Raw genomic sequence first — 16555 nt, forward strand, 5'->3', positions numbered from 1 at the left:
GCAGCGTCGCTACATCTTATGAAGGAAACTACCTGACGGAACTTGTATTTCGAATGCCGTAACAAGCAGGAGGTCGCTAAAGCACAGCAAAATTAGCGCACATGTCTCACTCCGAGTTTGCGAATATCCCTAACACGATTCTACTCGTGCCGGGGAAATCCTACATACCTACCTCAAACATTCGCGTCACCGACGCTTTGGTAAACGGATGTGTGGGAACTGTACGAGCAGGATTGCTGGGTGTCCGTGCTAAGCCCTTCCTGAGGTTTCATAGTAGTCGAGCTGCCGTACGTTTCCTATCTTCTTTTTTCTCGGTGCCAATGACTTATTGCCACAGGAGGGAGAAATTCCGACCGCAGTTGTGGCGAGCGGTTACGGCGCCCACCTCCAATGCGGGAGTATACCGAGTTAGATTTACAGTGCCGCCGTGCACTCACGAGTTTTTCTAACGGAGATACAAGGTACACCGCCCTGGCGCTCGGTGTTGTGGGTGTTCATTTATGGAAAAGGAGGTCTCCCTTATCCTCTACGTTATTTCACTCTCCTGCCCTCAACGACGCTGAGCCATGTTGCTTTATGGGTTGCAGAAATACGCGCCCTTCTTATCCTCCAACCGCTAGAAACAAATTTCGCTGTGGCGGCTTTTTCCCGGATGCCTCCCTACCATATCTCCAATGCACCCGGAACCTGCAATATCACCGGAATACGCGCTGTCTCGAAGAAGCGGTTTCTCTTTATGCACATTTCGCATTCTGGCAGGAGGTTTAGTCTGCTTCACGCTGTGAACGATTCGCGCCAGTGTGGTGAATGAAAAGCGCTGAACTCTCGATGCAAGCGAGGCAATGCCGGCTGGCAAAATAATGTGAACATTTCCAGGGTGCTTTTACAGGCAAGCAAGATAGCCCTGCTCTCAATCCGTCATCGCTATCTACAACTCACTCCAGCGAAGGGTGTGCACAAGGAGATGTAGCTGTCGAACGTCACCAGACACCACGTGACCTTACGACTTCGGCTGAGTCTGTGCTTCGTGCATTACCTGAGCGAACTTTCTCAAGATCGTCAACTTTTTTGCTCCTGCATCAACCCGGAGCCATACGCTCTCTTCCTGTGAAACCCAAGTTGTAATCGTTTCAGCATCAATCAAGGACATGAGCTCATCTGTGATACGGTCCGCTCTCGCTGCGCATACCGCTGCAATCTTCTCCTTAGTGGCTACAGCGGCAATCTCTGAAGCATATTGGCGTGCGAAAGTCAACGCCACGTGTCCTGTATTGAACCACTGTGTCTGTGAGAACGGAACGTACGCTGTCTTCACTCGCTGCAGACATATTGCCGATGTTCGTCAAGTAGACGAGGACATGGCGAAACTGCTGGGAATCAGGCACAATAAGCTCCTCTTTGTTTGGGTTAATATCACTGATCTGCCAGCTAAATGGTTTTCGAACCAAAGTGTGACTATCCTCAATATATATGACTGTCCTCTGCGCGACGTCTCTGCCGCGGCCATGGAAAGGATACAACGTTTGAGAAAAATACGGATAGAAAAAGGACAGTTGGAGAGTGTCCCGCCCGGCCTTGCAGCAGCAAAACACTTATGGTTTCTGAAGGTGTCCCAGAACCCAATCAAGGCGCTGCGAGGTTCTCTCAGTATTCCCTAGTTTATTAGAGTTGGACCTCAGCCACAATGCAATCGAGACTGTGGACGAGGGATACTTGTCGGGTTTTCGCGAACTGAGACGTCTGGTTTTGTCACACAACCATATTCACCACCTGGCGCCAAATACGTTCGAGAAAACAGAGAAGGTGAATACCATCAAGATTCGTAACAACAGCCTCGATTCGATAGGCGAGCAGTTTCATGAACTTCACTACTTACAGGTGAGAAATGCTTTGATGAAACTAGTGATGTATTTATAGGCTACATTATTTTACGACAACGTGTTGTTATTTCAAAGGTGTGGTAATACGGAAACTGCCGGGAGCCAAACCTATAGTAACGATAGCTGAAATATTTCTCCGGTATACGCGGGGGAATCTTCTTATAAATCTGACACTCATATAAAGGAAAGAAGTGTTAATTTTAAGGGCTCGTTTTTCTTTGTTATACACAATATTAATGAGCACTAACAGACAATAATGCCAAGGAAAGTATAGGGGATCTTATTAGTAGTAGACGTAAGGTCATCCCCCCATCCCCCCGTCCACTTTATAGGGTATATATGTATGTACATTTAAACGTGGGAGCGTCAGTCAGCACCGCCAGTAGCCATGACGGCGAGCGTGGAACACTCTTTTTCTGCCTGTTGGCGTCACGTAGCAGGTGAACTTTATTACGAGCTGGCAGCTGACCAATTATCCCTCGCATACTACCTGAAAGCATCAAGTCTGCCAGAACGAGACCCTCGTTTTTCTTTGTTATACACAATATTAATGAGCACTAACAGACAATAATGCCAAGGAAAGTATAGGGGATCTTATCGCCGTCATAAAGTCGACGGGGCGATGGCCGCCGCGGTAGCTCAGTTGGTAGAGCATCGGACGCGTTATTCGAAGGTCGCAGGTTCGGTCCCTGCCCGCGGCAAGCTATCTTTTCGTCCACTTTTCTTTCTTCGCATTTACCTTACATTTACTACTAATAAGATCCCCTATACATTCCTTCGCATTATTCTCGGTTAGTGCTCATTGACACTCATATAGCTACTCAGCCATGCACGCACGCACATTTCCAGTGCCCGTCATAGCTCTTTCTAGCTACTTTTCTGTTGTCTGTATCCATGTTGAAAGCGTTCATTGCAGAGCAGTGCTTCGAAATCGATCGACGATCTCTCTGGTACAATTCCCCTGAACAACATTTGAAATAAGCACAGCAGCTATTTGCTTATGCGTGAAAGCCTTGCGTTAGTGTCAGCGGTAAACAAATTTGTCAACGATTGCACGAGGCGCCCCTAAGCCTCTGCGACCAACTTTGGGCCGTCCAACAGGCCCGCGAGGCGACGGTGAGGCGAGGCCCGCACGTCCCCGCGTGGGAGGCCCTAAGGGCCGGACGGCGAGAGCTCTGAAGAACTGCGAGCAACGTTATTACCAACCCAATTGCATTAGCACTTATAACGCAAACTCGAAATGGTTTCACTAATATTTAAATGAAGATCGCAATACAGTTCTGTGGGGAGAGTTACGTTTCTTCGTTTGGGTAATTCATGTACGCAGCGCCAGGGAACAAAATCTATCGTTTAATATTCTGTTCCATAAAAGCTAGAATAAAACAAAAATGTGTATTGGGGTAGCAATCAGTAGTATCAGACATACAAGATACGATGCAGATTGTTTCCTCTATAGAAACACATTGCATTGTGTTGCAGTCTATCGTCAGCAGGCGCTATGCGGCGGATGATATCAAGAGCACATGAATAGCCTTTTAACTACTGCTTGTCTAAGATATAATTTGTTCTTACGGTCTTGTAAATAGTTTTCTGAAGCGTTGTAGGTGTGTCGCAGCTTACTCGGGCTGAACTAATTAAAAAGTTTAGTGATACGAAACCTCGAATGGCATTTTGTTAGTGCTCGCCTCGTCATGTTGGTATATGTTCTTTTTGTGAGTGCTTAGCTAATAGTTAAATGTAGTTGCCTAAATAAGAAATTACTGTCATAGCCGCAGAAAGTCCGGAATTACTTTCAGCGTCGATTTTGAAAACATGATGGGCAAAAATTTCGGAAGGCTGCAGCATGGCCTCTTTGATTAATGACAACACCCACAGTCAGCAAATTCTGGAGATGCCAACAGAGCTTTGGTACTGAAGCGTCGCGTGTTTCTACTTTTTACGAAGGTACACGTTGGTGCTATGTTGACCTCAGTGTTAACAGCACTAGCGCTGCTACTTCGCTGAAGCCAGGAAGTTGTCTCCTTTGGAGAACGGTCATTTTCTGACTCCTCTGTCAAGCTAACCTGACCTGGACCGCTGATATAGAAACTTAGAAAGGAAAAATTGGTTTGTGCAAGTACTCTATGTGCAGCACTAATCACCGACAGTTCCAGCCTCGTGCACACAAGTCATGCAATGCACTATAAGAAGCAACAACGTATCACCCCTATAGTATGTTGGCAGCGACAAGCCCTAGTACATGGATTCGAACGTACTCATGAAAAAGCAGCTTTCCTTGCAGAAATACATGTCTGCTGATTAACTTCTTGCGGTGGATGAGTTCTGTTGAAAGCAATTTCTATGTGTCATTTGACATTGCACGGAGAGGCACCTTTTCAGGCAACGATGTTCTCTTGTCAGCACTTTTATGTTGTACCTGTGTAATTTTAATATTGCAAAATGGCGATGGTATTGTTTGTTCAATTCCCAACCGCTTATTATTGACGCGTGACATACATTGTAGTAAAAACGCCACGCCCTTCTCAGGAATAGCGGCGTAGAGTACTGATCACTTCCATTGTTTTCTTTCAGCACCTCGATCTAAGTGGGAACAATATTACCAGCATCAAAAGTCTGGTAAAATCCAAGATGACGTCCTTAAAAACACTTTGTCTCGAAGGTAACCGAATAATGGCCATAAACAGGTTTTCCCATTGGAATGCTAATATTAAAGAGCTCCGTTTAAGGAACAACGTGATTAATGAAGTAGAGCCGGAAGCGTTCCATTCGTTGAAAAAGTTGTTGCGCCTAGACCTGAGGCACAACAAAATTTCACGTTTAAACGAGACAGTTTTCAGAGTGGACTCTAACCTCGAACATCTGGACTTGTCATATAATATGTTGACTTCTATATCAGGGACCTTGAGGCGAACACGCCGAATTACGAATCTGAAGCTAAGTTTTAACCTTATCCGATATCTCACTGGGGCATTTAGCGGCCTCACGGACCTCAAAGTGCTCTTAATGAGAACGAACATTCTTGATTGCATCGAGGATGGTACTTTTACCGACAACCTCGGCCTCGTACACATCAGTATGATTAGTAACAAAATCCAATGGATAGGAAGAAACGCCTTCAATGGCTTACTAAGCCTACGTACTTTGCGACTCGAATATAACCAGCTCCATTCGCTTAATGGCTCAATCAGAAATCTGCCTAAGTTAGCAAATCTAGGAGCATTCAGCAATTCCATACGGGGCTTGGAAATTGACGAATTCGAGAACGATTACGGTTTAAAGTATGTCTACTTATCGGAAAATAACATAAGCAATATTAGTAGGGCGTTCACTGGTGTGGCGGCGCTGGTGATGTTGGACCTTCAGCATAATCGCGTGGACATCATGCACCGAAGTGACTTTCCTAGCCGGATGAAGCGAAAGCCAACCTTAATGATTGACGGTAAGTTTCGTTTTGAGAGGAATGGTTTTGTTGCTCGGTGTACTCATAGGGCTCATGGACGCGTTGGATTCCTCCCAAATATGTATAAAATACGGTATAAAGGTAATGCCACTGGACTACTTGCGCTCTAATGCGTTAGTGTTACAGGCCTGGAGGTTCCGGGGGGGGGGGGGGTGACAGAGGTTGTATGTCTTGACCCACCCCCATTGTCTGAGATTGTGCTACTTATGCGTAAGCAAACCAGTGTAGTGATATTTCATTTCTACCATGTTTCTACACATACGCGGGGCCCTTCCAGGGTTCTCTAGTGGTTATGGCGCTCGACTGCTTATCGAAGGTCTCAGGACCAAATTCCGGCCGCGGCGGCTGCATTTTTGATGGAGGCGAAAATGTTTCAGGCCCATGCACTTAGATTTAGTTGCACGTTAAAGAACTCCAGGTGGACGCAATTTCCGGAGCCCTCCAATACGGCGTCTCTCGTGGTCACATCGCTGTTACGAGATGTTTATCCCCAGATATTATTATTATTATTATTATTATTATTATTATTATATTATTATTATTATTATTATTATTATTATTATTATTATTATTATTATTACATGTGCATTCGTAAGTGTTCACATCCTCCTCTGCCGAGATAGTTAGTTCAATTACACCTACACGCAGGCCTGCAATCATACGAGCGAACACACATATTGGGAACAGCGAACTACCTCCCTCCAAATAAAAATCCTGCCTGTAGCCATGTGCCTCTCAACATCTTCACTAACCAACAAACATGCGGGCAAGTAAAGAAGATGCAGTTTCAAAAACCTTGTTTCTCGTGGTTCCTAAAAAAAAGCATCCCGACGAAAGTTTCCTTTCCACCGTTAAAAATAGGTGCTGCTGATACTTTCTACGCAAGTAACTGCACTACTCTCTATGCGCGCATTCTATACAAAAGTTAGGTAAGCCCGAATGGAATACCGCAATTCACACGTGTTCCTTGTGCCCGTCTGTATGGAAATATCTGTTTCGGTTCTGATAAAAAATGTGGATATCTCCACGTCCGGCGCCTGAATATAAAAAAATCGCAGCATTTCCACGGAGTGAATGATGATGAGTGGGCGAAGCTGCGGAGGTTCATAGGTAAACCGTGAATCTTCCGTGAATTCTGCCCAGTACATCATCACCGACGTGAGATAGGGCGCGTTTATACTAAAGGTTCGATGAGTTATGACGACTTGCAGCTCACTTTAATTTTACATGTACGCTGTGAATTTTCATTGTTTAGAAAACCATTGCTTTAGAAAACATCTGGCGTCTTTCGTTAAGCAGCTGGCGTCTTTTCCTCTTGCTTTAGAAACATCTGGTGTTCTTCCGTTTTGCTTTTACAAAACATCTGGCGTCTTTCGTTGGTTTATTTCATCAATCAACAGCGTTTTGAACAAAATTGTTATTGATTAATCACGCACAGGAGAAATCTCACCAGGCACTACCTTGGAGGTAAAGAATGGCTGCTGTGGGAATGAGAGACAGAAGAAGTCGGCTTTTAGCTACCGCTGCGAATTTTTTATTGTTCAACAACGCACAGGAAAAATCTCCCATCGGCACCACCTTGGAGGTCAACGCGTAAGACTGGTTACGGGCTACGACTACGAGGGACGAACGGGTGCCGCCTTAAGGAGCTTCGCCCCTAAAAAATTTTCGCAGTAGCATGGGGGAACGCTTCGAATATTTGTCGTGTCGTGTTGTACAATAATCTACATCAGTATAAACGACACCACAGAGGTCACCTCATTTTACAGCCAGAGGCAACTGGGTGCAAGTTCACGGTCGAAATCATCATAGTATCACCAGAGGAGTCTCTGCGTTTCCTCCTACAACTGAGAGAGAGAGAAAGCTCTTTAATGAAGAACAGAGAATTCTGTCGGCGTACATAAATAGCGGCAAACTATGCATTCAGCACATAAATACGCCTTCATGCAATTCTGCAAAGGGGAAGGGGACTGAGGACAGTTCCACCTAGTTCACTCCACTACGGCCTCCACTCAACCTTGGTTCTTCAGAAATGTCTTCTAAGGTATGGCTGAGTTTATACGTTATGTGATGTAACAAGGCGACTGCGTTTTACAGCCAGAAGCCGCGAAAGCCACAGTTAGGAGCCTCTCGTGAAATGAATTTTATTTTCTATTTTTAAGCGAATTTGATCTGAACTGCAGCGCAGCTTTCGAATACATCACAAACACCTCCCAATGCAGGGAAGAAATCACTGAATTACCATCTTCACAATAGATTGTTATGGCTCTTGCGAGGCCGTGACCAATTCACACATTACAGATAAAGGTGCCAATCTAGCAGAAACTCATTGTACACTGCGTATAGCCCTTGTCTGGCCAGAAGCATTCAAAGAGTAAGTAGTAAAGGAAGACTGTTTCAAGTGGAGGCGAAATTACTCAATCTATCATAAATTTCGTTGTGTTTTACGATGCGCGCGCCCATTTCTTCTTATCTGTGCAAATGATAATACGTTGCAAATTTTCTGCAGAAGAAGAATGTTGATAAACTGATTATAAGGCCCACTAGTTGCTTTAACGTTGACTGATGTGATACGTGCGTGGAATACGCACAGCAACATTTCGAAGTTCACTCTATAGTTTCATCTTCTGGAGGTACAGCTCTGAAGACTCCATGTTTACACGAAGAATGTAGAGCAAGATAAATCCACTCTAGCGTCTGAAAATTTGCTAGACGAATAAAAATCTTAATAATTATTTAAGCACTTGCCGTGTTTAGCCTTCATGATCTAACGCCCTGTCTCGAACGGTGAGCTTCTAAAAGCACAAATGTTTATATGTAGGCTAGTTCAAGTTGCCAACTTGCCGCGGATACATGGCTCTTCCTTCGTCTTTGATGTTTTTCGAACTGGTCGCTTCAAATAGAGCAATCAAAGGCAAAAATAAGAGTCTGACCAAGCAAGTAAAGAGTGAGCGATTTTTCAATAAGAAGGCATAGATGTAGCGACGGCAGATTTATACCGCTCCCGAATCACGACATTTGTCCCATGCTAGGGCAAAGGACAGAGCCCTACGTACCGCCTCGACGCTTGTGACGCAACGAGTACAGGCTAACTTCGCTAACTTAACTGCGCATCAAAACGTGTGTAACACAAAGCGGCAAAAAAAAAAAAATGCAGCACCAAGATTTTTATGTGCTGCTTCTCGGTCGAAGTGGAAATTGGTGCATTTCCAAACGTGATTTATGAACATTCCTATGAACAAAGTTGAGATACGTGCTATCAGAGAATAATAAACGCTCTTCACCTGCTGTTCATTAAAGTCTAGCGTCGTGCAAAAGAGGAACGAAATAAATGCAGGATAAACAATATTTACCACAGAAAAGTGCTTGGTATGCTGAGTCTTTTCTTTTTCTTCCTTCTAGATAACCCTCTGATGTGTGACTGCAGACTCTCGTGGCTTATGCAACGGAAAAGCGTAGTCCAAATACTAGGAAACCCTACGTGTTCCGGTCCGTCCTGGCATAAAGGAAAATCAATTTTCAGTCTTGTAGATCACGATTTTGTGAAGTGGAACGAGAACTGCTCTGCCGGCTGTCACTGCGAGTGCCACGAAGGGCCTTTAGGTGCCCGTGATGTACATGTCAACTGCTCTACAAGAGCCCTGACCGCAGTACCCGATGTACTGCCTGAGGGTACCAGCCTACTGGATTTGCGAGACAACGACATTGAAACGCTAGACGATACTGTAAGGGCTGCAGCACCTGAACTTAAAATGCTTTCGCTGAAAAACAATGCGCTACGAAAATTGAGCGTCGCATCTCTTCCCGTGAGGTTACAACATCTTGATTTGAGAGGCAACAATTTGAAGCGACTGCCTCACTCATTGCTAACAGAGTGCAACTTGACGGCCTTGTGGCTCTCTGGCAATCCTTTTGTCTGCGACTGTGCTGACTACCCTCTGAGGCGGTGGATACAAGTTCACGGTGACGTGGTAAGCCTCAATACGTACGATACGCAATCAGGTGTGTCATCTGCGCAATATTTGGACTCTGCTCGAAAACAATTGCCATAAGACAAAATCACTTACTGCACGATGGCTTATTTGTTGTCTAAACATGTGCCACCTGCTTTTGTTGTCTGTAAGGTTCAGCCGCTGATACCAGTGGAGATGTGTGCATACCTAAGCGACCACAATTATTATTTCAGTCGTGTGATCAAAATGGGCAATAGTTCATGGCATGCGAAGTGTTTTATTAGAACAAGCGCATCAAATTAAGTGTCAGGAACATAAGTCCTCTTAGAGCAGTTTTTTTTCTCATCTAGGATGCACTTGAATTACCTTTCTGAGTGCATTACCATGCATTCCATTGTCAGAATTTACGAGTCACTGGTAGTGACATTCTGTGAGTGCATACTATAATATAAACGTCCACACAACTATTACTCCTTCTGATTTTGTTTTCTTGTACGTTTCCGCAACAGATTAAGGACATTCATGACATCGTTTGTGCTGAAAGCCGGAATCCATTCGTTGCACGAAAAATATTTGCCTCCTTGAGGGAGGGAGACCTTTGCCCAGAAATGATATCAAGAGCAACCACGTATATACTTGCCGCCTTAGGTACGTAGCATGTATGCCCGTTCACCTTGGAGTAGGAAACAAATTTGCATGGGAATGAATGTTGTTAGCAATACGCCAAAATCATCAACTGCTTGAGTGTTCATACCAGGCAATGGAGAAAGCATTCCGGAAAATGCAGTGAAAATGCCAAGCTTTATGAAATAAGCATTGTGTGCAGGTCTTCTCTGAGAGTTCTCTAAGTAATGCATAGGCGTTTGCTACTAACCGCCCGCTGTTTCGACGTCATATGCCGTTAAGGCGAGTTGTGCGCTCCTTGTTCCCGAAAGTGTCCATGATCGTGCGCTTCCATTTGAGACGCTCGTTCTTTGGCGACGCCTTCCCTGAGATGCCGCTGCCGGGTGGCTTGGGCGCGGTCTCTTTCCTATTCTTTCTTGTGTTCGTGAGAATATTGCAGTAGTTTTGCAGGTACACCAAAGCCACAAATTCAGACGTATGCACGTTCTGCAAGCCTGGGGGCTTAGCCGACTGAATTTCAAGAAGTAATGTCAAGCGGGGCGTCTTCTACCATCCGTGTGACGCACTGTCATTATATACACAGACATTTACTGTGCAGGTGACGTAACATCAGTAGAGCGAGCAGTAAAACGTTCACTTGTAGTAATACAAATAGGTGAATGAAATGTAAGTGAATAGTCAGTAATTATATAAACTCTCAAAAAGTTTGTTCATTTTGTTTTTCTTAATTGCGCCATTCCAGTCAGAATGTGTAAGGACTATAAGAAAGAGAATTTCGTCCAATGGGCAAGACCCTCGGCCACTCTGCGTGGGATCGTAAATTCGGAGCCTGCCATCAAAAATGTTTATCTATTCGCATTGATTCCGTTTGGTACATTGACTTCTCTTTAGCGATTACTCGTACATGAGGAAGTGAGGCAAGAACAAGCAGTTTCCTTTTTTAGGTAGGCATACTCATGCCTGTGCAATTAATAAACGTGCACTTACCTTATAGGGGCCGCGATCTAGAATACAAACACACACACACACACACCATTGTTCCTCAAAAACCAATATAATGATATATTCCCTGAAAGTAAACTTTGAAGTTAGCGCTCGTCCCGTGTTTATGTTGCTTTCTTGTGTCCCCGTAATTTTCGCGCCACCTGCTCTATGATAAACTTAACGCTCAAAGAATCTAGTCGACGTACGCACTCACGTTGTACTGTGAACGGTGTTTAGGAAGCTAAAAACGTATTTGCAATTCATTTTTCTCCTATCGCTACCGTCTTGTAGGTTTGGTGGCGTTCACGTTAGTACTGCTGTCAACCTACTTGTGCTGGAAGCACAACATCAAGACGTGGCTACATGCACGTGGCTGGGGCTGTTTGATGCGCTGCACCACGGAGCACGAGATGGATCTGGATAAGCTATTCGACGTGTTCGTCTCGTTCAGCAGCAAGGATCGGGACTTTGTGCACGAGAACATACTTCCCGTTCTGGAGGCTAAACGCATCTCGTACTGCACCTACGAGCGCAACTTCAAGGGAGGCTTCCTCCTGCAAGACATCATTCGTGATGCCGTCGCCTGTTCAAGGAGAACGCTGCTCGTCCTCACACAGTGAGCAGTTACTTCTGAATTCCCTGCTATGAGTGTGATAAAGACTACACAAAACTGAGACGCTGAAGCCGTTCGTTAGTGTCAGTGATGCTTGATCTGTTTTGGTTTGCTAAGAATGAATTAAACATTAAATCATGTGTTCGCCACTTATAAGTTGTACGCAGGGAAGGCAATGGGCATGATTGAGTAATTCATGGTTTTGTATGCGATAATATTGCGCATGGGCAGTTTACGACAGGTAAAATGATCACGATTCATAAGTTGCACAAATGATGAACATGGCTTGGTCATACTTTAAAGGTTAGTATCAGATGACGCAAAGGAATATGCGAAGCAGTGGAGGCAAATTTCCAATCCAGATGTAACAGCAAACTTAGATTTTGTTGGATGATTGTGAACTAGATGAGCAAACGTTAATTCATGCGTGATAGAAAAGGTACGTGAGGTTTCTTTTGGAAGAACTTGCTGTTGGGTAACTTGGTCGCAAATACTGCTTCAGCTATTTCGACGCAATTCAGCACAAATAGACACACACGTGCGGAAACATGCGCTGATAATGTTAATAAATACGACGTCTCCTCTAACAGAGCGCCGCTCAGTTACGAGACCGTACGCATGAGTTAGTACGAATGCGCGTGCGTTCGAGCCTGTTGAAGTAAGCCATAGTTACTTTAACCATGTGATGTTCCTAATGTGCGTCAAAAGGGGATTGACATCGGGATTTTCAGTGAAGCTGCAGTTGTACCCGGTTGTTTTATACGAAGACAGCAACGATGACGTTGGATCAAGAAATACAACATCGAGTGCCGTATACCCCTCTCAGGCGCACATGTTCGGCCAGTTTAAAATGAGCTTGAACAAGCTCGCGTAAATATTGCTAGAGGCATGAATAGTGGGTTAACTAAATCCTCCTTCTGTTTCTATATCAATTCATTGTAAGACTGAGAGTTCGTGCAGTGTTAACATTGGCCAGACCTCGTTTACCAAGCTGGGTTATTAAAGCGTTTCCCTTTCGTCGTAACCAACCCTGGCTGTGCAATATGAGGAATTCTTGTTGATGCTACGAAAAAAAGGTTATATAAAACGGCCCACGCAAGTTCGCTTGCCCCAAGGGAAGTTTGCACCATCTCCAGTAAACAATTGGGCCGATGCTACGTAGGAGAGGCCCTCCTTTCTCTAGATGACAGGCCAAGAGTACACAACAAAATTGTAAATAACGACCGCGATGGCTTGCTTCGGTTACACCGAGAAACGCGTGATTGTCTCATTAATGACATTTTTGGGCGTACCCTGGACTTTAGAAGCGAAAGCCCTAGCCTGAAAGAAACCACCAGAATACCTGTGCTCTCTTCTCGTCTTGTCCATGTTTCCTTTTGTTAACTGCTCTTTCTCGGGTCTGATTATTGAGAACTGTTTCAGAATTTCAACATGCTGTCTGTTGGCTAGAAACAAGAACACTTGTTAAGTGCATTTATTTATTTATTTATTTATTTATTTATTTATTTATTTATTTATTTATTTATTTATTTATTTATTTATTTATTTATTTATTGTTGTTTAGCAGTGCATCAGAGTTTGTTTCCTATGTTTGTTGAAGCAGTAGCTATCGCTCTTGAATGTCAATAATTTTGAACTAACTGTTGGCGTCCGTATCACCTGTGTGTTCTAATGCGGGCTTTCGTCCGCTCAACTCACTTGCTTTTTCTAACATAGCATGTATCGCTTGTCGCTTCAGTGTATATTTTATTTTGGGATCTTTGTTGCAGTCTGCAGAACGTACAGTAAAAGAAAACTGCCTAGGACACAGAACAGTGAGCATGCATGCTAGGAAACCGCGTTACAGAACTTGCCATTAAGGAACGAACACAATGAGCGGGGGCTCAACGATCATCATCACGAGCGGAGGCACCCACGAGATCTGCCTTCCAATCTGCTTGCCCAATAAACCTCATTACACCATGAATATAATCTTCTTCGCGTTTTCCTCATGGTATCGTATTAATTAAGATCCGATTGTGCGCAGAATTATTATCAAAGTGAATTGATATTCCCAGCTTTCTAGAAGAAGAGCTAAATGACCTGTTTATGCATTCCATTTTTTTTTTGTCACATCTATACGGAGGCTGGTAATAGATGCTAACATAATTGTATGGCAATTCTCGATACATGCAAACATAAATATGTGTCTGTTCTCTGTGTAACTAAATGAAAACCAACAGACATTGAAGCCAGGAAAGTTGTAGGCGACGTTATTTGTGGTCCTGTAACTGTATTAAAGTAATTAGCATGCAAATGTGGAGATATTAAAGTGGACGAAAACACAGCTGGGCGCTGATAGTGAACGAACCTGCAACCTTCGGATAACGCACCCAATGCTCTACATTGCGTCTTAAAGAGGTAGTGTCTACCAAAGAAAAACGAGCCCTTACTTCCCCTTCTTCCGTTCATAAATAGCGATGATCTCGTTCCGCATACTTGATGCCTTTAGGTAGTATGCGAGAGCTCATTGATCAGCTGCCAGCGCGTAAAAACGTCCCGTGCCACGTGTTACCAGATGGCGCAAAAGAAGTGTCCCACACTCGCCGTCATGGCTACCACTGCCGCTGACTAAGCGTCCCAGGCTTACATGCATAGAAATAACCAATAAAATGGACGGAAGGGCGATCGCCGCTTTGTAGATCAGTTGGTAGAGCATCGGACTAATTATTCAGTGGTTACAGGGGCGGTCCCGGCCCGCGGCGCCCTGCCTTTTCGTCCACTTTAATTTCTTCATTTTTACATCTTAAAACAGTACAGTTAAAACAGTAGAAATGACGGTTTCTATGGCTGTTGGTTTTGATTACGGTTCTCGATAAAAAAATAGCCCTTAATTTCCCATTCTTTCGTTTTTTCCATACAATAAAGATTCATGCGTTTGATAGCGTACTACCTACAAAAAAGAAAATAAATTAGGGCTCCTACTCACTAGTGGTGCGAAGACTAAAAAAAAAAACAGTGGAACTGGTGGCCTTCGTCAGCATGTCTCCAACTTCCAACTCACTTCCCAACTACATATGAGTCCGCTATACTATGCTATACCCACTCTCCTCATTTCCTTCTTGCTTACCCTGACATCACTGCTCCTCACGCTGACTTCTCTTTCTCACTCCTTGCTGTAATATACTATGCACGGATAAGCTTTTCCACCCTCTTCCTACCCCCTTTCCCTCTCCTCTTTCATCCCCCTTACATCAGTCCTCCTCACCTTCACTTCCCTTTCCCACACCTTAACATACTATACTCTACATGTCTTTGATGTAACCGCTCCCTTCTCTCCTCCCCCTCATAGCACTCCAACTCATCCTCCCTTGCGTTTCCCACCACTTGTTCTGCTTTACTAAACACGGCTATGATGTACCCTCCCCCACCTCTTTTCCCTTCTACTCACATCACTTCTCCTGGCCCTGACTTCTCTTTCTACCCCATTGAAGTACCATAGTGTACATGACCGCGCTTTATTCACTCCCCTCCTCTTTTCCCCCTTCTTTCTCTCTTCCTAACCCTCACTGCCAATTCCCAACCCTTGATATACTGTACTATAATGGCCATGCTTTACCCTCTCCCCTCCTCTTTTCCTCCTCGTCACCCTCATATCACTCCGCATCACCCTTACTTTTTCCTTTTCTACTTGCTACAGTATACTACACATGGCTATGCTCTGCTTTACCCTAACCCCTCCTCCATTTTATCCCCCTCACCCTTACACCACTCTTCGCTCTCACTTATCTTTCTCAACCCACACTATACTATACTACACATGGCTATGATATGCTTTACCATCTCCCCTCCTTATTTCCTTCATCCACGCCTTCACTTCGCTTTCCAACCACCTTGCTGACGATACTATGCTTTACTATGCATTTACCTCTCTTGCAGTTGCATCGCATAGCGCTACTAGTCGTTCCTCCTCTCTTAGCTTCGCTCTCCCCGCTTCGCCAGTTTTGAGCGGTCGACAAACGGGGCTATTCGATGCTTAAACAGCTCTACTTTATCGTCTGCTGTTTAGTGCTGTGATCCCTAATCGCTAACAAAGCCACAGTGGTCAATGCTTCGATGGTTGTTGGTTACCAAAAGCACGTTACCTTGATTATGGAAAATAATGAAACAAGTACAAGTACACAAGTGTCAAGGGGTTCTGATTGTATGGGCTTAGGAAAAGCGCTTCGCGCAGCTGTTCGGACAGGCTGCCAATCCTCCATGTGTCTGCGTCGCAGGAACTTCGTGATGAGCGAGTGGTGCCGATGGGAGTTCCGAGTGGCTCATCAGCGTGCTCTTCAAGACAAGGTTAATCGGCTGATCACCGTCTTGGTCGACGAGTTTACGCCTGGTGCGCTCAACGGCGATCTGATACAGTATGTTTGCGAGACAAACTGCCTACGCTGGAACGAAACGAATTTCTGGGAGAGGCTGCTTCGCTCAATGCCCAGAAAGGACGCAACTAGGAAGACCATCACCGAGCTGAGGCCTGTATAATGTCGGCTGCAAGAGGCACTGCAGCCGCAGAGCCTTCATGAATCAGATCTGAAGAACACAACTTGGGTACTACTTTACAGTAGTATTTTACTATACTAGTTTAAGATATAGTGATGAAGAATATAAACATGCTTTTGTGCGAAACACTGGTATTTGTATGTGTGAGACATTTGTAAAAGTAAGGACAATCAAATATACACAGTATAGGGGTTATTCATATACCACACAGATCCGCGCGCGCGATGCTGTTCCATCCTTGGATCGCACCACGCACTTGCAGAGTGGCAGTCGCTGGCTAGCTCCATCGCAGCAGCCCTATCAGTTAGAGCCGGGCCCCAAACCCATGGTTCGCGTAAAGTGGCGACCGTGACGGCTTTCAGGCCTGTGTGAACACAGACGAGTTCTTTGGCTGACTTAGTTTATTACGACCACATGCCACCACACGCCACAAATAATATGCAAATCCAAAGCAGCGGAAAATTCGGCACGGGCCACCCAAAACAACCAATGGCAAGCATGCGATAGA

At 44.7% G+C, this 16555-nt stretch overlaps 1 protein-coding gene across 1 annotated transcript; it reads left to right on the forward strand.

The window, feature by feature from the left end:
* The first annotated feature begins 9599 nt into the window (after positions 1 to 9599).
* On the forward strand, positions 9600 to 16069 carry LOC119373800 (toll-like receptor Tollo). Its single transcript, XM_037643856.2, has 3 exons — positions 9600 to 9941; positions 11193 to 11517; positions 15771 to 16069. The coding sequence occupies exons 1-3, from the start codon at positions 9902 to 9904 to the stop codon at positions 16027 to 16029; spliced, it is 624 nt and encodes a 207-aa protein (XP_037499784.2). The 5' UTR covers positions 9600 to 9901; the 3' UTR covers positions 16030 to 16069.
* The last annotated feature ends 486 nt before the right edge of the window (positions 16070 to 16555 follow it).

The sequence above is a fragment of the Rhipicephalus sanguineus genome, chromosome 11 (assembly GCF_013339695.2).
Source record: "Rhipicephalus sanguineus isolate Rsan-2018 chromosome 11, BIME_Rsan_1.4, whole genome shotgun sequence".
In the NCBI taxonomy this organism is placed as follows: Eukaryota; Metazoa; Arthropoda; class Arachnida; order Ixodida; family Ixodidae; genus Rhipicephalus; species Rhipicephalus sanguineus.